Here is a 24,637-nt window from a genome sequence, read left to right as displayed (position 1 = left end):
TCATGGCTGCAACATTGGGGACAAATGTAACATTGTGTTACAGTTGCCCCTGAGTCACATGGAAGCACCTTAGTTGTCTGTGTTGACATACTTTTCTGTTTGAAAAGGAACATATTTATACAGTGGGTATATAATTTGACTTATTTATCAATGCTACAATTGCCCCCAAAACACTGTTACAATCGCCCCCACCAAGGCGGAAACTGTAACACTCTGACTTCTTGCATTTAATTTAATATTATAGTTTTGTCCTTATTAGTGAAAATATATAAATTGTATTGTTAATTGGTGCACCTATATTTGTTTCTTGTATCAAAAGATGATTAGTGTATTTCGAGTATTCTGAGTTATAAAGGAAAATGTAAAACATGGTAGAATTGCCCCTGGTCTCCCCATATTGAAGATGATTAGGTACTGATCCATACACCAAAACCGTTGTATGTAACATTGACTTTACATCATATAGGAGATTACATCATCCTAGGAGATCTATATGATGTACAATCAGTGTTACATGCTATATGATAATAAAATGATTCACTCAGCAACTGCAACATTATTCATAAAGACCACACTATTATTTTTCACACCAACACATCAACGAAGAATTATCAACACCAATCTTCACTAAACGCATTTTTTTTAATGCCTGTTCAAATATGATCTAATGTCTAATCACTACGTGAGATATATTTCTTTTCGGTAAAAACATCAGTCTTCAGTAATAACAAAATTGGAATAATAATCTGCCACTGGAGGGCAATAGAAGAAAACGCTTCCTTTTGTTGCTGTGGAAACGACACGCGCAAAAAGTTTGTCTAGGAAGCTTTTTGTGGGACTTAAAAGATGAATTTGGAGGATTACTTTCAGTCGGTTTTCAAAGAACGACTCTCATTGTAAGTAGGCTATATCTAATTTATTACACCACAAATATTGTTTTTGTATCCGTTAATCCGTTATGGCCACTGAAATTCAGAGTCGTTGAAGTGCAATTAACCGTAGTCTAAGCTTTGTTTGGGCGGATAAAGATGGTGAGTTGCATGTACTCAGAGATTGTTCAACCCTTTAGAAATAAGGCCGTGCAGAATGATTTGAGGGATACGAGTACAAGCGTAATGCAACTTTTGGAGGTGCGCGAGGAGTGCGCGAGGGTGACCACAGCACTGGAAGCGAAGAAAGAGGTGATCGTATGAAACAAATAAAAATAAACTACTGTATTTAGATTTTCGCTGTTTTATTGAGTGTTTGAATTTGTAATGAGTTTGAATGAATGTAATGTTTCTGTGCTCGGTCATGTGTCTGCTTTTTTGTCAGGAGATGCAGATGAAGCGGGAGAGTTTAAGAGAGAGAGACGAAAACATGAAGAAAGAGGAGGAGAAACTGAAGAAATCCATACTGAAATATAACAAGTTTTTGCAAGTAAAACAATATTCTAAAACAACTACTTGGATATGAAGAATGAATAATATGTAAACGGACTTTTTGGAAACCTTTTTTGTGTTTTTCTTTCCCTTAAGGAAAATGATGCCAGGCGGTTGCGTGCCATAAAGAAAGCAGAGGGAGAGAGAGCTCAAATAAGACTGAAAGAATTGGAGATTCAGAAGCTAAAGACAGAGAATGACGCCCTGCAGGCACGTAAAGAGCTTCTGGAGGAACGTGTTGGAAAAGCCATATGCTACCAAGAGTTCATGGAAAGAGCTGCAAAAATGTCCGGAAAGGTAGGCATTAAATAACTAGGTAGTTTGCTGTTGTTGTGTCTGGAATGGGGAGAGGTACTGAAACAACTCAGAGAAACTGTCAAGCTGTCTGTATCCCATCTGCCTCATTTGACTGAAGAGTGAGACTTTCCACACTTTGAGAGTCTGAACTAAAGACTGTGGAGGGCATAGACGGTCTGCTCGTATATATATATGAATTGCGACGTCAGGGTTTCTGGGGGGCATTTAAAAATCTTAAAAGTCAAAATATTCAATACTGTGATAAAAGTTTCCTCTAGCAGTAGCTCTGGGGAACACAACGGCAAACACACCATCAGAAAAACTGAAGGCTGTGGGTTCAATCACACTAGTTGGCACCTCCACCTGAAATGTTGGGCTACTGATAAAACAGGCCCCCCTTATGTTAACTCCCACTATTATGTATAAAAAGAAAGAACACTGCTCTAGTGTGTGGATTTATTACTTTGTTTTTGAAATGCCAGTAGCAGACATCCCAACCTTCAAGAAGTCAGTTCAGGGAGGTATATCTATTTGTTGATAAAGGACGTTTGGTTCATTCGGATGATTGCTCGTGAGATTCCGGGAGATTTGAACTAATTTGCGGGCATCAGGGAGCCTCTATCAATATGCAGGAGACTCCCGGAACTTCCCGGAGACTTGGGATGTTTGCAGTAGGATGGTGGATGAACAGTAGAATGAAAAACATAATGACCATCTGTCATTTGATCAGTCACATTACATCCAGTTATGCATGTTAGATTTGAACTTTTATTAATCACTGTTACATGTTTTAAGATGTTACATGTTATGTGTTTAGTATTTGTATATTTGTTTACATAATATTATGTATTTTGATAATGGGTAAGTTTGTTCTTTATGGAAGCTTGTTTACGCCACAGAATGAAAAATAAAAAAGGTAATTGCGACTTTTTATCTCACAATTCTGACTTTATTTTTCAGAATTGCAAGATATAAAGTCAGAATTGCGTGAAATAAAGTCACAATTGCGTGTTATAACGTCAGAATTGCGAGATATAAAGTCAGAATTGCGTGATATAAAGTCGCAATTCTGACTTTATAACACTTAATTGCGACTTTATATCACGCAATTCTGAATTTATATCTCGCAATTCTGACACGCAATAGTGACTTTATATCTCGCAATTCTGACTTTATCTCGCAATTGCGTTATAAAGTCAGAATTGCGAGATATAAAGTCACAATTGCGTGATATAAAGTCGCAATTGCGTGTTATAAAGTCAGAATTGCGAGATATAAAGTCACAATTGCGTGATATAAAGTCGAAATTGCGTGATATAAAGTCGCAATTGCGTGTTATAAAGTCAGAATTGTGAGATATAAACTATTCTGAGGAAAAAAGTCAGTCTTTTTCCCTCCCATAGAATTGGACTTTATAACTTGCAATTGCGAGTTTATATCTCACAATTCTGACTTTATAACCCCCCCCCCCCCCTCCCCCCTCCCCCCCTCCCTCTCCCAAATTTTGTTTTAGAATATTGGTCAAGTCATTGACCGTCTTCAAGCACTCCGGTCCATTCACAAGGAACTTCTAGAAAACCAGACTGCATTAGAGAAAGAGAGAGAGAGGACAAAGCGGGAATTGACACAGTACATAAATAAACAGCGAACTGTTCTCCTGCACTGTAACAACCAACTACATCAGCAACAGACGCAGCTAGACAGCATACGCTTAGAAGCATACAAATGGGTAAAAACATACACACACACATTTACAGAGGGTGAGTGTGTTTATGTACATACACAAAAAGACACACAGATGTCACTGTGGCACCTCTGTCTTTTGTACTGTTCTGTCTCCCAAGATTACAGATTATTCATGTATTCTACAGGAATTAAAACTGAAGCACTTCTGTTCCACTGCAACAAAAGAGATTCTCTATTTTGCTCAGCTAAAGACAACGATCCATAACATTTATCAAATGATCACACATTACAACAGAAGAGTCTCTGTGGACTCTGAGGACACCTTCAAGCAGTTGGAAATGGTGAATAATGTTTTGTTTGTCAAGTATTTGTTGTTGATGTTTTTTTTTTATTAAAATGAGGTACAGTAAAGGTCTTAAAAGTCATCACAGCAATGTGTGATCAAGTGCAGCATGCAAGCTGATGTTTCACAACTGCTGTGGTGAATAACTCTCTTTTTATTCCTCCAGATTCAGAAATATTTTCAGTTTATGGGAGCTCTAGTAGATGATGATCTAAAGTTCAACATTATGACAATGCCGAATCGAACTGAAGAAAATGACTGAGGAGATTAAGACCCAAGCTCTGAGGATGTACAGTATATCAACTGAAAATGACCAGATGTGCCTAAGCTAAATAAAAATCATCATCTGACCACCCTTTTGACAGGATTATGCACTGGGGTGGGGAGGGGAAACAGGGTTACTGTATGGAGATGGATGAATGAATACAAGGATGATTCATTTTAAGGGTTTTCCCATTTAATTAATCAGTGAAATATTATCAAAGCATATTGGCTTCCTATTTCTATGGAAGCTTGTTTCCACCACTGAATAAAAAAATAAAAAATGTAATTATTACTTTTTATCTCCCATTCTGACTTTTTCCCCCCCACAATTGCGAGTTTACATCTCACAATTCTGACTTTATTCTCAGAATTGTAATATAAACTGACAATTCTGAGCAATTAAGTGGCAATTCTGATAAATAAAGTCAAAACTGAAAGATTTAAACTTGCAATTGCGAGAAAATGTAAATTGTGAGCTGACTTTTTCTCAGAATTGGACTGAATTGGACATAATTATGACAAATAAAAACAATAGGTCTTCTGAAATCTGCTCAAAATATCAAACGTATCTGAGTGGCCTACATACAAAAGTCTGGGTAAAAGTAGATCCAAAAGATGAATGTGAACACTTCTGAATGCTTCATGAGTCTCAGTGGGCTTTATTGATTTTATTAATCTAATAACATAAGAGTAATAAGGATGATTATCTTGCGCTGTGCTTTCGTTTCTAGTTCTCTTTCATTTTTGTTTTTTACCCTTTCCTTTCTTTCCTTTCTTGGGTTTTGCGCTGGCCTTCATGGCTTTGCGCACACAAAATCCTCTCCAGTGGGCCTGAATGATAGTGGCAGCTTGGCTCTGAATCTCTCTTTCTTTTTCCTGCTGTTTCCTCTTGTCCTGAGCCTCCTGCCGCTCCTTCATAATCTGGGAATACTCCAGGTCCATAACTGCAAAAAGTTCCTCCAGCCCTGTCAGCTCTATCTCATCTTTCTCGTGCATGCACGTAATTTCCTCCAAATCTGTCTAGACACACATATACAGTACACATATAAAATTAAATACATGTATGCATAAAGACAACATACATTTAAATATTAAAATACATTCACACGGATGCATTGGATTTTTAAAATGCAATGCATATACACTACTGTTCAAAAGTTTGGAGTTTATAAGATTTTTGTATGTTTTTGAAACTCTTATGCTCACCAAGGCTGCATTTATTTGATCAAAATACTGTAAAAACAGTCATATTGTGTTACTACAATTTAAAAGAACTATTTTCTTATATTTCTATTCATTTTATTCCTGTGATGGTAAAGCTGAATTTTCAGCATCATTACTCCAGTCTTCAGTGTCACATGATCCTTCAGGAATCATTCTAAGATGCTGATTTAATGATCATTTCTTATTATTATTACAGTTGAAAATGGTTGCTCTCCTTTATATTTTTGTGTGGAAACTAAAACTTTTTTGTTTGTTTGTTTGTTGTTGTTGTTGTTTTTTTTGGGGGGGGGGGGGGTTCTTTGATGAATAAAGAACAGCATTTATTTAAAAAAAAAAATTGTAACAATGTAAAAGTCTTTATTGTCAATCAAATGAATGCTGAATAAAATTCATTTTGAGACATATAACCTACAATAAATCTTACTGAGTTCAAAAGTATTTTGAACGGTATCAGCAAATACATCCAAAAATGATATTGCATCAAACACCAATAAAGGCAATGTTAGATTAATGTCTACCTGTTTCTCTCCCATTTCAGCATCGTATTTCTGGATCAAGTTCTCTATCTCTGTTTCTTCCTTGTATTTTTTCTGCAAATCATAAATCAGTAACATTACAACAAAATAATCACTATACGCATACTTCCTGTTTCATTAACTGGATGAGCCCCGAGCGTGCTCACCTTTCGTAGTTCCATTTCGCTCTCTCTGTTTGCTGAAATCACATTATTGAACTGAGCTCTCAGTTGATTGGCCTCCTGCTGCATACGAGCTCTCTTCCCCTCAGAAATTTTCTTTTCTGATTGGCTCCGTTTCTCAGCGTCCTGCTGAGTTCGGACAACAGACTCTTCCAAACCCTTTTCCATCTGATGCAGTGAGCTCCTCAGCTGGTGCACTTTATTATTCAACGTGGAGATCTAATTAGGAGTGAAAGCCAGACAAAGAAAAGGGGGAAAAAATAGAGAAGGAGAGACCACGTAGTTTGGAGAACTCATTCATCTGTCAAGATTTTGTCATTAACTAATCACAACTGTCAACTTTATAAACATTTTTTGCTCCTTATGGTGCTTCTCACCTCTGTATCCTTGGCTTTTATTGCCATTGCAACCTCATTGTCCAGTGAGTCCATCACTACCTGGTTGGCAGAGTGACGTAGACTGACTTCCAGCATCATCTCTCTGCGTTCTCTCTCCTCCGTAGGGGTTGTGAGGAGCCTCTCCAAAACGACCTCCCTCAACTCGCACAGGCCATCTCTCAAATTCTGAGATCCCATCACTCCCCCTGTGTTAGGTTCTATCCGTTTTAGCACCTCCCTTGGGGTCGGAGTTGCCCTAAATAGCCGCACAATGTTACGAAAGGAATCCTGAATTGCTTTTGCTGATTTGGCTATTTGTTCCTTTTGTTCAAGACTCCCATCGAGCACCATAGCTTGATACTTTTCTTCAAGTCTATGATGCTCTTTCAGGGCCCTCACCACCTCCTCTCCCAGGCTCGGTGAAAGCGCTTCTGGACAGTTCAGCAAAGTGCGTAAAAGAGAGGCTATCTCCATCTGATTAATGCACTCATCTAGTACCCCTAAAATGAGCTTTGCTTCCCGAGATAATAGAGTCTTCCTGGAGGGGTTGATGGTCTTTAAGAGGTCTGCCTTAGTTTTGTTTGGAATGCTGGCTGCATCTGATAGTCTCTCTTCAAGAGGGAGATCATCTAATTTTGAGCTCATCATTAGAGGTCTCTTTGATTGAGTAAGGGAGAGAAAACTATTCACACACCAAATAAACAGACATTAGATAATCTTTGGTGAAACATTACTAACAATATAGACTTTAAAAACATTTAAGACGATTTTGAAAGACATTTAAAGACAGAAGGTGTAAGTCTCCACAAAGAAATTTAAAATGCAATTCATACAAAAAAATAACTTAGTACACAAATGTTTTCATTTGAATGATAAAAACAGTTCTGAATTAAAATTAATTTTAATATGTTATACGTCACCGTGCTATTCTTTTTGGTCGAAATCCGTATTCACTTGATTAGAGTCAAACTCAAACTCTGTTGTTGTTTATACCAGTTGCCGTGACAACCGGCGTTGGCATGACAACATTCTTAGCTTTAACGCCTCCACTCCATTCAGTGACTTCCCACTCGACTCCAGCAAAGAATAAAATTAGAAATCTCACTCATCGTTTAATTATATACGTGTATGAAAGAAAATTCTAAAACCTCATATTATCAATGAATGAATTGAACATTTTGGCACAAGGAACATTTTTCAAGTCGTGACTTTTATTGTGACATTCCAGCTGTTTTATCTCTGCAATCAAAAAAAGACACTGTCGTAAAAAGACGTAAGGTCAGATCCTCCTGCTTGACGGCGTCGGTTATTTTATTTATAATATAAAAAACGCGATTAAATCGCATTTTTCTGCGTTATAAAGTTAAATGAGTTTATTACTAATTTAGCAAGCATCTATATACCTTGCGCTTGCGATGGTATTGTAATAACAGCCGACGATAATGACGTAAACAGACAGGCTCTGTTAGTTTTTAATTCTGGGTTGTTTAACTTAAAGTTAAATTAAAACACATTTTAGCATAAATGCGCTCAGTTTGGTGTTTGGGGACAATAAAGTTGTTTCTGTAACTCGTGTCGTGTAGCCCAAGTTTCTCTGCAGCAGTGAAAGGTTAGTTTATTGAACATAGTGACTCCGTGTCCCCTAAAACCTGCGGTCCTCTCGCCGTTCTGCGGGATGGCGGACGGGGACGACGATGTGCCTCTGATTCTGACCTGGGACGATGCGACCAGCGGGCTGCTGGAGGAAGACGAGAGTGAGTGTATACCTGTTCTTACTACACCTCATTCAGCTAACGCTTCTTGTGCAGTATTGTTCGGTCACCTGTATTTACCTGAGCTTTGCTGGTGGCAAAGCAGGACTGCGTTACGTTACAGATCTTTAGCCGGCTTTCAGCCCTCTTGTAAAGACCTGTCACCGGTTCGGTGTGCAACATCCTTCATTTATTCTTTCAATGGCCTCTCTCTCCTTGGCTTAGTCTGAGCTGTCAGATACCGTAGCGCAGGGAGTTTGAAACTTTTTCATTCCAAGGTCCAAGGGCCGCAAATATAGGCTAATGTAAATATAGATCCTGACGAAGTAGCTGCATATTTTCTAGTACGAGGCATTTTAAGCGTGATATTATAAAGCCAACATAAATCGCTTTGATATCTCACTGTTAACAACTAGTGAAGTCAATAGAACAATAGCCCTATAAACACCATTTATAAAATTCTCTGAATTGTCTACAGACTCCCTATAGCCTAGTTCCCTGGTGTCCCAGCCATTTGAACACTTCTGCTGTTGGGTGTCAGTTAATTATCAGTGATTAACAGTGATAGTCTTACAGAAATGTTGATTATTAGACTTCGCTGAGATTAGGCCCAACTACAGGCCCAGCTGTTCTACGTGAAACCTGCTGATCGTTAACCCCCAGACTTCAATCATGTGATAGTGGATAGCAAAGATGGCCATTTATTTAGTATGAGTTCCATACACAGACTCTAGATGGCTCGGCAGTCAAACCTTTTATTCATTGTTGACTGCATTATTGACATTGCTAATAAGGGGAGATGATTTGTAGGCCTTCTGGATAGGCACAATTTACGGTTTTAGTAGAGATGAAGCATGGCCGTTCTCCCCCCACACCGCTTTATAAAAGCTTTTCTAATGTTGAATTTTATTTCATCAGTGTGTGCCAGCTGTCATCAATTGTGGATCTTGTTATAGAGGGGCTTGAGAGTGCTAGACTTAATCATGATGTCATCACACAAAATATCTTTGATGTTCATGAGAAAATAATAATTGCACCCACAACTTGTTTTTTGTACAAAATAAAAATGATTTTCATAAATTGTTGACAATCCAGTTTTTACTTGGAAGTGAACAAATTATCTGCTACATTCAGATACAGATATCAGTAGTATTTATTCATCAAAACACACACACAAAATAATATGATTATGAAGTAAATCAAGTTGACTTGACGGCCATACATCGAAGCCAGTTTTGTTGAATATAACATAACTGTTACGTGCGGCATTTTTCATTCTAAAAAACAGATTCACCATTGGATACAGATTGCTTATAGTGCTATTTGGCTTATGTTGTTCTTAAGGCGTCTTTACACAGCTGAGTTAAGGCTACTATGTGCCTGCTCAAAATTCAGTCCAAAGAAGCAATTTGGCATAAAAGCCAGACTAAATTATGCCTGCTCTTGTAAAGTTGTAATTTTGGTGTAAAGGCATTTATGGCACCTCTGAGCAGCATTAAACCTTAGACTTAGGCTATTTCGAAAGGGCTTCTGTGACACATTTGCACTTTGCAGTGTAAATTTAAGGAAAACAATCTAATTAAAAGGCTACTTTACACAGCAGAGATAAATATGCTCCGTGCCTGCTCAATACTGTGTAAAGACCAGACATAATGCTGCATAAGTATACAGTTGAAATTGCTTTGTAAATGCATTTATGCCACTTCTGAGCAGCATTAATAAGTCTATGTAAAGACACCTAAATGCCACTTGGGAAGTGCATCTGTGACACATTTGCAGGGTAAATTTGGCAGAAGTGCTGTGTTCAGAACTGTTCAGACTTTTGGTGTAAGTGGTTTAAAAATCACTGGTGAGGTGCTGCGCTCTAGTGCAATTGTGTGGTATTGCATTTTGGTGAAAACATTAACAAACATTATGTGAATCAATTACCAATAGACATATTCATTTTGGGGGGGAGGACACTGTGAAGTACTTTCACTTTAAGAGTGAATTATTCCCAACCCCAACGATCATGTGTTCAAGAGTCCAATGTAGCAGCATACCAGCTTTTGTACCTCACACACACAGACAGAGGAGTTAAAATGCTGTGTCAGCCTATGGCAAATACAACAGTGTTTGTGGCCCCCTCTCCACTCCCATCCACCACACACACAGTCCATGGCCTTGTGTCAAAACTGTGTGGCAGTGATGAGAGCTGGACGCGTGAATATTTTGAGGACCTGAATGGAAATTGTAGCTCTCTTTTTGGGATTTGACATGTTCCTTCAGTTAGCCAAGAAAATTCTTCATTAAGAAAAAACAACGTAAGGACACAGTCTGTCTTTTTGGTTCCTGGACAGCTGTCTCTTAATTTATGAGGAAAGAAGCTGACGTGAATATTGGGTGCCTTCACTTCCTCATTCTGCCTCAATCTGCTATTTCAAAATGTTTGTCATTGTCATGGTGCAGATTGTTTGGATATTTTAAATCTCTGATCTTTAGTTCCGCTTTGTTTCTTTGTGTTTGAAGGAAATCTGGAACTGGACTGAAAAGAAAACTGCTATCAGTGCTGTCTCTCTTGTTCGCTCTTGCTCTGCCAGGAACTTATTGATCAGACAGACATAGAGCAAAACCCACACTGTTGTTGTCATGTGTGTACTCAATAAGAGCTGTTTACAATGAACTGATCGGCAATTGAGTAACTCATTCAATAAGGTTGTTTGGTCAAACTAAAAGCTTTTACTGTTTGTGATTTAATCGGTAAGGCATTAATTTACCGGGCTGAAGCCTGACAGATCGTTTAAAAGGGTGTTAGTGGATTAATGTTATATTCATTGCTTACAGAGAAGTATAAATCGAAAAAATTAATTGAAACTTTTTACTTCCCTCTGAGTCAAATGAGGCTCTCAGCTTGGTTGATTTGCTCTGCAGTATCCTCAATCTCAAAGGACAGCTGTGTTTTTGAGCACTGTAAACAGAAGATGACATGGAAGAGAGGAGGCTTTGACAGAGAGACTGAAACTAGTGTCAGACAAAGCAACTCCAAGATTCCGAAGGACATTCTCACTGTGTTGGGGACTGATGCTTAAGAAAATCCACTGGACTATCTATTTAACTGCTGGGTTATGTGATCTCTGAACCATCAACAGCGTTTCCTTCCCACGTATCCTCTGAAAGAGAGGGGAAAAGTGCAGAGTTAAATCCTTTTGGAATATGGAGCTATTTGGGATTCGACAGTCCAGTCAGTGTTTTGGGAAGCAACTCTGAAGTGCATTTGTTCGCATTTTATTCACATTTGACTTTTTTCAGGATTTGATTGTCTTTGAATGTCTAAATCTTCATCTTGTTGATGTTATTGAAAGGAGGCCTAATCTAATTCTTCACATTTCTTCACTTTTATAAGCAAAAATTTGGGATCCTCATTTGTGGATATTTCGTATGTTTTTGCCAGCGAAAAAGACAATTTTGTGTAATTTATTTTGTTATTTTTAGCCTAGAAACACATTATTAGCAATTGTTTTTTTGTCTTTCTTAACAAACGTTACAATCAAATGAATGTATGAAGGTGCAAAGAGAGATGTTTAGCATTTTAAAGTAGCATTTGGCCTGATTTGACTCGAGTTTTCCCTGGAAACCGTGTCGTCTTTGGAGGAATCGTGAGCATAACCACAGGATTCTGTTCTGCTTTCAGACCGTTGGCCACTGCAGCTGGCACAATGAAACTCGCATGTTCGAGTCCATTGTTTATAATTAACCCTTGCAGTGCTGAAACTGCTTGACCAGTGACATGCTCTCTGTCTGACTATTGGGACGTGGGGCCGATCACAGGGGCTGCTATGGAAATCAGTAGTACGGTTGACAACATGACTGGACCAACACATGATAGGCCAGTCCAAACATCCTCCTTCTGCCAGCAGTTTCCGTCTGTCGGTATGCTATTGAAATGTGTTGATCAACTGGCTCAAAACCTCCTCTACCTACCTATAAGTTAATGCTTATTTTATATTGAGAAATCATTTTCACTATATATTTTTTTCTTTCTCTACACAGATGCGGCAGGAAATTATGATGTTGTGAATAATGTTGTCATACCGACCCTAGGAGCACCAGACCCCAGAGCCCAGAATTCTTTGCGGCAGAGTTGGGAAATGAACTACCAGGAAGCAGCAATATACCTGCAGGTCATCTTTTGAAACTCCCAATGAAGCACCTAAATAGACGCAGTTGATCACAAACACACATTCAGGGTAATAATAGTTCTCCCTTTCCCATTTGTCTGTGTTTGTCCTCAGGAGGGAGAGAATAATGACAAGTTTTTCACTCATCCGCGAAGTGCCCGCGCGCTCAGCGCCTACCTGTTTGCTCACAATCACCTATTCTATGTGATGGAGCTGCTGACTGCGGTGTTACTCATGCTACTGTCCCTCTCAGAGGCCCCTGCCGTCCCCTTCCTCCGCTTGGACGTCTATGTATGTGACTTCTACTTGCACTGTGTGCATACACTACCATTTAAAAGTTTGGGGTCGGTAGGACTTGAGAAGAGAAATTAATTCGTTATTCAGCAAGGATGCATTAAATTTTTTTAGAAGGGACAGTAAAGACTTCTACATTGTTACAAAATTAATCTATTTCAAATAAATACTTTTATTTAGAAATTTATATTAATTGAAGAATCCTGAATTGTTTTTCGTTTTCTTCTAAAATATTGAACAGCACAACCGTTTTCAAAACTGATACTAATAAGAAATGTTTCTTGAGCAGCAAATCAGCAGAGTGGAGTAATAACTACTAAAAAATCAGTTTTGCCCTCACAGGAATACAGAAATTACATTTTGGAATGTATAAAAGCAGGAAACATTTATTTTAAGTTATAATAATAATAAATTGTAATAATATTTGACAATATTATGCTTTTTACTGTATTTTTATTTCAAATAAATGCAGATTTTGTGAGCATAAGACACTTATTTGGAAAACATTCAAAAATCTTACCGAGTACCAACCCCAAACTTTTGAAATGTAGTGAATGTGTGTAAAGCCATACTGGGACAGGACTTGTTTCTCATTTGGATGTCTCTAAAAAATAGATTTGCATTGCATGGTCGTATGATTGCCTGCTTTAAATGAAATGTCATCTTAGAATAAGATGAATAAGAATAAATTCATATTTATTTTAATAATAGTAATATCCTATTTATTATTTGATTATTTAAATATGTTTAAAAATAGGAAACTATAGACTCGCTATAGTTGGATTGCTTTTCTGTAATGCATTTTATCTCTTAAAATGATGAATGTCATTTTAAAAAACAGCAGTTAATTCGGCCCGGGGATTTTTACGTGGAAAAACAGACATTCTGGATTCGGACGGCAATAAAATCACAGACTAGTCCCTGTAAATGTTGCACATGCCTTGCGTCCCCATCAGAAACAATTATCGTCCAGACAGGGCTTCTGTCTTTGTAATTTTTTTTTTGTATGCTTGTGGACTTCAGACTTCATACTTGTACACAAACACTTAAAAGTGTGTATTTTTGTTCCTGTCAGATTCATGCAACACTGGAGTTATTGGCATTGTCGTTGGTGGCATTTGAGTTGGGTATGAAGCTCCGATGGCTTGGGTTTCGCACCTTTATACAGCATAAAAGGACCATGGTGAAGGTGTGTGGATGCATCATAGATTCATATTCACAGAAGTTCAGCTCAAGAATCCTGTTATCCTCTCTTGATTTGTGTGCTTTTCAGACGTCTGTCCTGTTTCTTCAATTCATCGAGGCGATTGTGGTCTTAGTCCGGCAGACATCTCACCTGCGTGTGACGAGAGCCCTGCGACCGATCTTTTTGGTGGACTGCCGTTACTGTGGAGCCGTTCGCAGGCATATTATTATTATTATGTTTTATAATAATTCCTAAATTATTATTATTATTAAATTAAAAGTTTACTACTAGTAATAGTAAAACATTGTTTGTTAAACAGTGGTGTTTTTTTTGTTTTGTTGCTGTTTCTGAGATCTTATAAAAGCTGCTTGAGGTTGTGCGTAAAACCGATTTTGCCTAAAATCCACTTAACCATGGGTAAATTACTGTTTAGCATGTCCTTGACTGGATACATTGTAGTAATATTCTGACGCTCTATCTCTGTTTCTGTCTTCCCTCAGAAACCTGAGGCAGATATTTCAGTCTCTTCCTCCCTTCATTGATATTCTTCTGCTGTTGCTTTTCTTCATGGTCATCTTTGCTATCCTGGGATTTTGCTTGTTCTCAGCCAACAAAGCTGACCCGGTTAGTGCATCACAGTCACAAACTCACCTTTATGTTCCACATGTTTCTCTATGTCTCACACACATACAAACTCAGGGAGACTTCTCTTTCTCTCTACAGTATTTTAGCACACTTGAGAACAGCATTGTGAATCTGTTCGTTCTTCTGACCACTGCAAAGTAAGTATGTATCCTCACTGTGGAGCACACATCCTGGCTAAGATAACATGACTCTGAGTCTCAGTGGGGTTGTTTCATGTCTTCCTGTAACTGAGCTAGTAACACAAATGTTATCAGTTCAAACCCCTGGAGTTTTTTTTAACTAAAGAACTTCTCTCTGTTATCCTCTGTTATCATTATGCCCTTGAGCAACGTTCTTAACCTCAGGTTGCTACTGTCAGACTGTCAATGTTAAAAATGTAGTAATAGTAAATTTCAATAAGAAGGTGTTTGCTAAATGATTCATAGTAAACTATCAATCTATAAAGACCTCAGAGTTTTTAGTAGATTTACAAGTTTTTCCATCTTTTTTCTACACTAGTTTTCCAGATGTGATGATGCCAGCATATTCAAAGAATCGTTGGTCATGCATTTTCTTCATTGTGTATCTGTCCATCGAGCTCTACTTCATCATGAATCTGGTCAGGAATGAACAACATCAGATCTTTTTGTTATAATGTATACATTTTTGGAAATGGTCTTTTTGGGCAGTACAACTAGCCTTTACCTTGAGTTTGCTATTCTTTTTTGCCTCTCAGCTCCTGGCAGTAGTTTTCGACACCTTTAATGGAGTCGAGAAGATGAAATTCAAATCTCTGCTTTTACACAAGCGATCTGCCATCGAGCACGCCTTCCAGCTGCTGCTTAGTCGGCAGGTGAGATTTATATAGATAACATTCTTTCCCATCTCTTGGTATTTTATGACTGTTTTTTAGCCTTGTGTACTTTGTGAATGAAAATGAATGTGATAAATCTGCATGTGTGTCTTTTATTTAGAGGCCAGATGGAGTGTCTTTGAAGCAGTTTGATGGACTGATGCGATTCTATCGTCCACGAATGACTGCACGGGATCGTTTTCTCACCTTCAAAGCCCTCAACTATACAGACGCAACCATGCTGAGGTTTACACACACCCTCACAAGTGCATACGCTCACATTCTTTTGATTATTTTAACAGATGATGAGTTTTTAAGGTGTATTTGTGCTTATGTTTTAGTCTCCAGGACTTTTATAAGTTTTATGAAGTGATTGGGCTCAAATGGAAGGTCAGATTTCACACACCGTCACATGATGATTATACTCCCAGCATGCATGTTAAACCCTCTTGAGCCAGAACATCTGGTGTGTGTGTGTGTGTGTGTGTGTGTGTGTGTGTGTGTGTGTGTGTGTTACAGGCTCGAAGGAGTGGGGAGTACTGGTTTGATGATCTTCCTCGCACAGCATTCCTCATTTTCAAAGGTTTTTAAGGCTTCCTTGTCATTTTAATTCAATTTGTATTAGTTACAGTATTTTACACTTTAATGATCTGCTCAGAATGACCAGGTACATTTATGATTAGTTGGCATCAAATATTTTTCTTCCATAATACTTTTTATGATCATTATTCTTTTTTTTGACAGGAATGAATTTAGTTGTGAAATCCAAAGCTTTTCAATATGCAATGTGTAAGTTATATTTCTTAAATACCTTGTTGTATGCTCTACCCCTTTAGATATTAACATGCAATAACGTTAGATATCTATATCAGAATATATACTCCTTGAAACCCATTAGCTTCTGGGTTAATAGAAAAATTTGTATTTTAAAAACTCAAATTTCTCTGATATTCTCCTAGTACCTCTTATAATATTATATACTGTACCTTTCAAACGTTTGGTGTCTCTTATGCTCACCGAGGCTGCATTTATTTGACCAAAGATACAGTAAAACAGTATTGTGAAATATTTATATATTGTGAAATTTAAAATAACCATTTTCTTTTTTAAATGTAATTTATTCCTTTGATGGCAATGCTGTATTTCTATTCTAATATGATGATTTGTTGCTCAAGTTGAAAGGAACAGCATTTATTTGAAATAGATTTTTTTTGTAACAATGTAAATGTCATTACTCTAACTTTTGATCAATTTAATGCATCCTTGCTTAATAAAAGTATTAATTTAGTTTAAAAATAAAATCTTACAGACACCAAACTTTTAAATTGTAGTAGTGTCTTGCGCTTGCACTATATTCATTCCAATATTTCTGATAATACTGTCTGTTTTTCATTATTGACCTGTAACAGATCTGGTAGTAGCAATTAATGGCATCTGGATCCTAGTGGAGACAAACATGGTAAATGGTAAGATCTGCTTGAGTAATGTAATGTAACAGTAGGACATGCAGTGCAGCTGTGTTGCAGTTCTAGATAATTCTATGAATTCACCATTCAGAAACGCTTGTAAACATAGGAAACAGTTTTCTCTGTGTGAACCCAATTGAACTTGGCTCTCAGGGAGCTCTTCTCTCCTTACAGATGGTGTCTCATGGACTCACGTTGTCCCCTTGAGTTACATTATTTTCCTCACAAGTAAGTGGAAATTGTTTAAAATGAAATCATTAGTAAATCCAAATGTAAATGTCTTTACATACCATTTAAATATTTTTTTATCCCCTGCTGATGTGTCTGTGGAATAAAGTTTATGGAATTGAGGTCTTGTTGAAGATCACAGGTCTTGGTCCAATGACATATTTCAGCTCAGGATGGAACCTGTAGGTACACACATGTACATTCATATAAGCACTAACACACACACATGCAAACTGCCTCATTGCTGGGTGTGTGTTTCTATTTCCAGCTTTGATTTCTCAGTAACAGTATTTGCCTTTCTGGGATTGATTGCTCTGGCCTTTGACATGGAGCCGTTCTACTTCATTGTGGTGTTGAGACCTTTTCAGCTCCTCCGGTGTGTGTACTTATTTTTGTGTTTTAACGTCTTTTGGTTTGCATATAGTTGTAGTTATTCATTTGATTTTTGTTCTCCCAGAAGTCTGAGACTGAATTGAAAACCTGAAATTCAAAATCAAAAACCTAATTCAAACCTCTCAGTAAACAAAAAGGTTTTAGGCTTGACATTTTTTATTTATTTAACTTTCACTCAAATTGTTATCCTGGTAATTTAATTTGTGCATTATATTAAAGACCACTCAGTTTAGAAAAATGGCAAATTATTACCCCACTGTAAATAACGTCTGCAGTGTAATAACTTTTTTGTCTTTAACTCTGTCATTTTGTGTGAATCATTAAATATCTTTTCTATAATTTATATTTTCATCAGTCAAAGTTGATATAGATAGAAACAGATATTTTCCTTTATAGCAGAGTTTTATAGTTTTTTTTTCTTATTTCTTGTCAAGGTTGTTTAAAATTAAACAGCGCTATCGGAATGTTCTGGACACAATGTTTGAACTGTTCCCGCGTATGGCCAGGTACAGAAATAATGATCCATTTCAGCTCGTTACTCACAGATGAAGGATCTTCTCTCATAACACTCTCTCTGTCTCTGTAGTCTAGGTCTGACTCTGATTATCTTCTATTATTCTTTTGCCATCGTTGGAATGGAGTTTTTTGCTGGAGCTGTTTATCCAAACTGCTGCAAGTAAGTCCCTTTAATCATCATACATGTATTTCTTTTGCAAAAATCAAAACCGAGTGAAAATCACCTTGAACTTATGCAGTTTATAAATTTAAGATGGTCTACTACTGCTGTCCTGTTACATAATGAAAGAATAGTTCATCTCGAAATGAAATAATTTACTCACCCTCGTGTTATTTCAAGTGCGGTGTGTGCAACACAAAAGAAGACATTTTAAAGAATGTTTATGAAAGTACAACGTGATCAGTAGAATAGTGTTGTATTTAATTGTATGTTCTCTGTCTCTCAAAGGAATAGCACAGTTGCTGACTCGTATCGCCAGATAAATGTGACCATTGGCAACCGAACCGTGCTGGAAGAGGGATATTACTATCTCAATAACTTCAATAACATCCTAAGCAGCTTTGGTATGTGCAACACTCACAAATATACACTCCTCTCACTTCAGTATATAGCTTTTTGTAATTTGAAATTGTAATTTGTTTTCTCTGCCATGTTTCAGTCACTCTTTTTGAGCTAACAGTGGTGAACAACTGGTACATCACAATGGTGAGTGTAAATGCACAAAACACCTGCTGTTTATTGGAATTAAATGTCAGTCAGCAGATTGTTGTGTATCTACCCATGTCAATGTAAACAATGAACATTACATTGTTTAAAAGTGTTGTTTTAAATGTGAAGTAATGCTAACATCTCTAAGTGTTTCTGCAGTGTGTGTGTGTTTGTAGCAGAAAGCCTATGGATCCTATGAACCAGTCAGTAAATGAGCATTTGTCTGTCATTTGTAGTTATTGAACCCTTTGATCCTTGTTTTCACAGGAAGGTTTGACATCAGAAACTACTCACTGGAGTCGCCTTTATTTCATGACATTTTACATTGTCACCATGGTAAGGGAATGTGTATGTTGGTAAATCAGTGTTATTATTCCTAACTAAAATTAACAAATTTCAAATAAACTTTCAAATAACAAAAATTCTTTTCATATTTTTAGTTAAAATAAAATAGAAGAAAAACTAAACGAAAATTAGAATAATTGCCTTGGAAGTTTACGTTAAAAATATAGAATTTCGACCTTTTTTTTAAACTAAAGCTGAACTAAAACTAAAATGGTTAAAAATAAATAAACCAAAATAGTAATCTAAAAAAAAAATCACAAAAGCTAATAAAAACATTAAAATAAAATTAATAATAATAAAAACTGTAATATTATATACACAATAACACTGCTGGAAATAATGTGGATATGATTTGTTTTTCACATGAAGATATTAGATTGAAATGTATAAGGAACCGTGTACATTTTAAGGGGGAGTAACTGGTTTCTTTTATTTATTTTTAATCTTTTTTTTATATTTCATGTAGTTGCTGAATTAATATTAGACAAAAATACATGTTTTATACTCGTACAATTATAGAATGATGTTGTTTAAAATGGTTTTAGAATGTTATTAAACTATAGAATGTCACACTACTGTTATACTGTTATAACCTGATATAGTGATCTTGATATTTTCTCACAGCTCTCTGTTGTTTTGAGTGTAAATGCCTGTGTGATTTATGTGATGCAGGTAGTCATGACGATTATCGTGGCCTTCATACTGGATGCATTTGTCTTCAGGATGAACTACAGTCGGAAGAACAGAGAGCCGCTGGATGACCCAGAAGGTTCTGAATGAGTCCTGTTCATCCAATGACAATGAGTGTGACTGGGACCTATTTCACTGAGATCTAATACTAAGAATGTGTGTGTGTGTGTGTGTGTGTGTGTGTGTGTGTGTGTGTGTGTGTGTGTGTGTGTGTGTGTGTGTGTGTGTGTGTGTGTGTGTGTGTGTGTGTGTGTGTGTGTGTGTGTGTGTGTGTGTGTGTGTGTGTGTGTGCGTGTGTGTGTGTGTGCGTGTGTGTGTGTGTGCGTGTGTGTGTGTGTGCGTGTGTGTGTGTGTGCGTGTGTGTGTGTGCGTGTGTGTGTGTGTAATAGATGAAAAGGGGATTGTATTTGAGACAGAGGTGTCTCAGGCTGAAGCTCTACAGACTCTGGACTTGTATAAACACACACTGGGCGTCACCAACCTAAGCTCACTGCAGGACATGTGTGTGACTCTGGAGCGAAGCGGGGTGAGTACATGCACACATGTACACGCAGTCTATGTTCAGAGCATCGAATTGAGTTTTTTTGAACTCTAATGGATCTTTTTTTGTCTTTGCTCACAGCACTCCTCATTAGTATATCAGGGTCGAAGGTCACGTACCAAGAGTGACCTCAGCATGAAGATGTACGAGGAGGAGATTCAGGTACTTAAACCACACATATAGAAACGCATGGAAAAACCACTCTTTTGAATTTGCATAAATGTAGCGTTGTGGTCATAAAAAGTGATATGTTAACCAGATTTCTTACATTAATTTTAACCTGTTATTTAAGTAAAGCACTCCCAAACGGTTCTCTTATTGGATCAGAAAATTAAATCATGAAAGTCTGAAATTGTAATATATCAGACAGCTATTTATAGAAGGATATGCCCAAGTGGAAACTTGGAAAGTTTTGCAAAAGAAAAAAAAAATGCTACCTAAATGGGTGGTGATGGAGCAGTGGATAAGACACATGCCTTTGGTGTGAGAGACCTGGGTTCAAATCCACTGTGAGACACCAATGTGTTCCTGAGCAAGACACTTAACCCCTAGTTGCTCCAGAGGCGTGCGACCTCTGACATATCTAGCAATTGTAAGTCGCTTTGGATAAAAGCGTCAGCTAAGTGAATAAAATGTAAATGTAAAAAATATTTAAATGAAATCATGTTCTGTTGTGCTAAGCTATACTGTTATATATTTGGCTCAGAATGACCCCCTTTTTTTAAAACAGAAATTTCCAGATAGGCAATGGTATGTTTGCGTAAAGTGGTTGTTTCTTTTTGTCTGCAGGAATGGTACGAGGAATATTCCAGAACAAACCTTCAGCCTGATGAGACATTCCACAGAGAACTGGATAGCCCTGAAGCCAATGCCTCAAACAGCATTAACTAACACACACTCTGAACACTGCATCAGCATTACCTAACACACTCACTCATACCTCTGAGGGATCGTAAGACCGTCTTCCTCCCATCGATGGAAAGCACAGGTGTTCCCCATGACCACTACATTATCCCTCCTTCCACATGGAGACCCACAGAACTCCTTTACTTAAAGCCTTATTCCCCAAAAAACCTTAAGGTTCCATGGCCAATCAGGGAAGCTTGCAGGCCAATCATGTGACATGCACTAGGTCCAGGAACCTTCTTTTTTTCTTCCATAAAAATGCACCTCATGACATTTGCCCTTTGGTGGGTGGATCCTGAATGATTCAGACTCTCTCATGGATTTGACAAATGGAGCACAGTAATTGAATGTTTCTGTGGGAGATGAATCAGAACTGAATGCGAGGATTTTAACACTAAGTGTCTTTCTTCACAGTCTGAGATATTGCTTAACCAACAGATAAAAGATTATAGTAATAAACTAATGCTGTTTTTAAACTAAAGCTGCTTTTTTGCTGGAACCTTTGGACCTATAGAGAGGCTTATTTTGTTATTATATATAAATATATACAAGCAGATTAAACGTATGTCAGATGCAGTTAAAGGTTAGTTCACCCCAAAATTAAAATGATGTCATTAATTATTCACACTCATGTCGTTCCAAACCTGTAAGAGTTTCGTTCATCATCGGAACACAAATGAAGATCTTTTAGATGAAATTTGAGAGCTTTCTTGTCCCTTCATTGACAGCTACACAACTAACACTTTGACAAAACTTTGAGTGATTTAGTCCTAATTTTCTGAAGGGACTCGATTTCTTTATATTTTGACTAAACCGCTCAATTCATATGGATTAGTTTTACGATCTCTTTATGAACTTTTTGGAGCGTCAAGGTGGTAGCTGCGTAGCTGTCTATTGAGGGACAGAAATCGCTCAGATTTCATCAAAAATATATTTTGTGCCAAAAGATGAACAAAGGTCTTACGGGTTTGGAACGACATGAGGGTGAGTAATTAATGACAGAATTTTCCATTTTGGATGAACTAACCCTTTAAGAGTCAAGAAGTCAAGTATTTAAGATGTTTTTTTTTTTTATTCATTCATTTATTCACACAATATGGGCTGGTTTCCCAGAAGTGTTAAATTTGGACTGATAAATGTTAGAAAACCAGCCCTGGACCTTTCAGTACATTCAAACTACCGTCTCACATATAAAAATATTTTATTTCCTTTGTTTGGAGTCAGTATTGTTTTAGGCATAAGTGAAAGTGATTTTACAGACCAGTTCAGATAAAAGTCAAAATCACATTTTATTCCACCTACAGTCTGATTCTTTCGGTTTTCCAGAGTAAATGCAAATGTTTAGAAATCCAAATTTTCTTTGGTGTAAAACCATAGGTGACAAAGGGAAACCGTTTAGCCTTGCTTATGGTTTTTTGCACGGTACTTCAAAACTGTTATTTATTTATTTTCATTGACTTAAACAAATTTTCATGTGCATCTCTCTTGTTTGCTGTACTATTTTATATTTTATTAGTTGTTTTCTTGATACTTTTTACAGGGTGAATGCATGCAAATCCTAATATATCATTGTTTACTGTAATGTCTAGAGCATCTGACCTGGAGTAAATCATAAATGTGTTAATAGGGTCAGTGATTTCATCCCAGTTGCTTGTTTATTTTGCACTGTAGGATGTGCAGCCTTGATGTCAAACCACACCAGCTCCTCTAATACTGTAGGATTTACCTGTTTCAGTTCTCTGTTCTTGTACCTTTGTAAATGTATAATAGCCTAATGACAGGTCTAGTAAATAACACATTTTAATGAAACTTTTTTTTATTTTATTATTTTTTGCAATTTGTTTGTTAATAGTTGCTTAATTTTACATATGTATTTTTTGAGTTTTTGCGAAATTGAACATTTTCATGGGCAATAATAGTCTATAGTCATTTCGCGTAAGGGCGAATATTTCCCCCACGGCGATTTCGCAAATAACGTTAGTTCGAGTTAAGGAAAGTGACTTGAATTAGCTTCATACACTATTGAGTTCGCTAATGTGACTACCTTAACAGACATAAAAATGCGATTATAGCATATTTAGCAAAACATTATTGCCCTGGGTGTTTTGCACACACAATACATGCTCCGATTTTTCTGTATATTAGCCTACTATATTTCGACAGACATGTATACAGCTCGACCATGCAAAACCGCTGCATTATATTTTGCGCTTGTAAACGTAGGCTACTAAAGTCTTTTTCTTCCTTGAGAGTGTAACAACAGCAGGTACAGCAGCTTTCTATGAATACAGTAGGCCTACACGCAGTTAAAAGTTTATCATGAATTATCTCAGATTACTGATAATGAGGCAACTGACAGTTATTCCCGTCATTTAATCCACAAATTTGACAGTGGCAGTCTTCCACAATGACTTGCTTTTTTATAGCTTTTTTTCGTACGCATTTTCTCTACCCGACAGAATGATTTATGAATGTTTGTTTGTTATAGGACAACAGGAGGCAGTACAGAGTCCGGGCCAACATCATACAGCAGGGAACTTGAGTCGTCCTGTTTAATTACAGACAGGCCTCTGTCTCTGTGTGATGTGTGTAAGATAATTATCTTATTTTTCATTTTCCTTCGGTTGTCATCACCGTTGAACCATTTACTCCCCCTTCCCTGTTGTTCCAGTGATAGTAAGGGGATACCTGTTTTCTGGAAGTTCTGTGATGATGTCAGACATGACATCAAATGTTGGAATTGACTTCCACCGCAGAATGAATGAATTTAAATGGATGAATAAATAAATATGTTGCCCAATTATTTTTTTTCTTTATTTGTCTTTATTTATTATATTTGCAATGAACATTTAGTTACCTTTACATCATTAAAAATGGGTGTCTCAACTGTACCACATATGAGTACAGTTGAGACAAAGTTAAGACAAAAAGCACCTTATTTTTATGAGCTAATTGTGGAAAATATAAACTACTTATGGGTATTATTGATTGATAATATCTTAGTCTACAAGCTAATGAAATGTCATGTGGCATGTCATGTAGAAATTCACTTCTTTTCAGTATCTATTTTTGTGTGAAACATCAAAACGCAAAAAGTGTCTCAACTGTAGTCAGTCTACCCCAGCAGGGGGGTTTGTGGATTCAATTGTTTTTCCTTTGCTTAGTATTAGAAAATGTATATTTATTTTATTCAATATTTTATTATAAAATGTGTGGTTAAGAGAAACAACTTCTTTTGAAAAATCTTTTGTTGACCATAGTTTTATAAAACCATCATAAAGCAACAATTTCTCTTTCTGCTATAGAACATTAGGCTACTGTGGACGGATGAATTCAAGATATGGGAAAGGATTAAAAGGTAGGTAAATTAATTGAAGTCGTCAAGTCACATTTATTTATATAAGCGCTTTTTACCTTAAGTTCAGTGATGTTTCATTTTTGTTTTAAAAAAGTTATTAATTTAGTTAATTTATATGAACTACTCCGCTCTGGAGTAAACCGTGATGTCATCGTCCAGCTCAGTTCAGTCCTTATATAACCCCAGGAGGGGTTCAATTTTCAGCTGGCTGGCAGGAGCCGCCACTGGCATGTCACGTGACCCGTCAGTGGCTGGCTGGCAGCTGGCAGTCTGATTCTGGCATGTCACGTGACCCGTCGATGGCTGGCTGG

General features: G+C 37.1%; 3 protein-coding genes across 5 annotated transcripts; 2 read left to right on the top strand and 1 right to left on the bottom strand.

The window, feature by feature from the left end:
* Positions 1-789: 789 nt before the first annotated feature.
* Positions 790-5,643, top strand: cfap73 (cilia and flagella associated protein 73). The gene is made up of 7 exons (XM_077241180.1): positions 790-896; positions 1,070-1,181; positions 1,315-1,419; positions 1,518-1,718; positions 3,232-3,447; positions 3,590-3,745; positions 3,914-5,643. Exons 1-7 carry the CDS (start codon positions 847-849, stop codon positions 4,007-4,009), a joined length of 936 nt encoding a protein of 311 aa, XP_077097295.1. The 5' UTR covers positions 790-846; the 3' UTR covers positions 4,010-5,643.
* On the bottom strand, positions 3,469-7,334 carry drc10 (dynein regulatory complex subunit 10). 2 transcript variants are annotated; one of them, XM_077241176.1, is made up of 5 exons: positions 7,230-7,334; positions 6,310-6,991; positions 5,918-6,151; positions 5,754-5,825; positions 3,469-5,031 (listed from the first exon to the last, which is right to left on the bottom strand). In XM_077241176.1, exons 2-5 carry the CDS (start codon positions 6,955-6,957, stop codon positions 4,750-4,752), a joined length of 1,236 nt encoding a protein of 411 aa, XP_077097291.1. In that variant the 5' UTR covers positions 6,958-6,991; positions 7,230-7,334; the 3' UTR covers positions 3,469-4,749. The 2 variants fall into 2 exon arrangements, with proteins under 2 accessions (XP_077097291.1, XP_077097292.1); XM_077241177.1 differs by having other exon boundaries at positions 6,310-6,966.
* Positions 7,335-7,550: 216 nt separating this feature from the next.
* tpcn1 (two pore segment channel 1) lies at positions 7,551-23,771 on the top strand. 2 transcript variants are annotated; one of them, XM_077241174.1, is made up of 26 exons: positions 7,551-8,063; positions 12,090-12,220; positions 12,332-12,508; positions 13,587-13,700; positions 13,785-13,915; positions 14,198-14,321; positions 14,421-14,479; positions 14,841-14,940; positions 15,058-15,174; positions 15,296-15,420; positions 15,516-15,564; positions 15,694-15,757; positions 15,919-15,963; positions 16,584-16,640; positions 16,815-16,868; positions 16,978-17,050; positions 17,137-17,244; positions 17,696-17,767; positions 17,848-17,937; positions 18,226-18,341; positions 18,437-18,483; positions 18,754-18,822; positions 19,504-19,600; positions 19,911-20,047; positions 20,144-20,224; positions 20,852-23,771. In XM_077241174.1, exons 1-26 carry the CDS (start codon positions 7,985-7,987, stop codon positions 20,951-20,953), a joined length of 2,418 nt encoding a protein of 805 aa, XP_077097289.1. In that variant the 5' UTR covers positions 7,551-7,984; the 3' UTR covers positions 20,954-23,771. The 2 variants fall into 2 exon arrangements, with proteins under 2 accessions (XP_077097289.1, XP_077097290.1); XM_077241175.1 differs by lacking the exon at positions 7,551-8,063 and adding an exon at positions 10,962-11,969.
* Positions 23,772-24,637: the final 866 nt, after the last annotated feature.

Source organism: Siphateles boraxobius, unplaced genomic scaffold (assembly GCF_051911475.1).
Source record: "Siphateles boraxobius isolate OS27281-9 unplaced genomic scaffold, OSU_SipBor_1 24, whole genome shotgun sequence".
Lineage (NCBI taxonomy): Eukaryota > Metazoa > Chordata > Actinopteri > Cypriniformes > Leuciscidae > Siphateles > Siphateles boraxobius.
The sequence above is the reverse complement of the archived record's forward strand: the minus strand, read 5'-3'. Positions and strand labels throughout refer to the sequence as shown.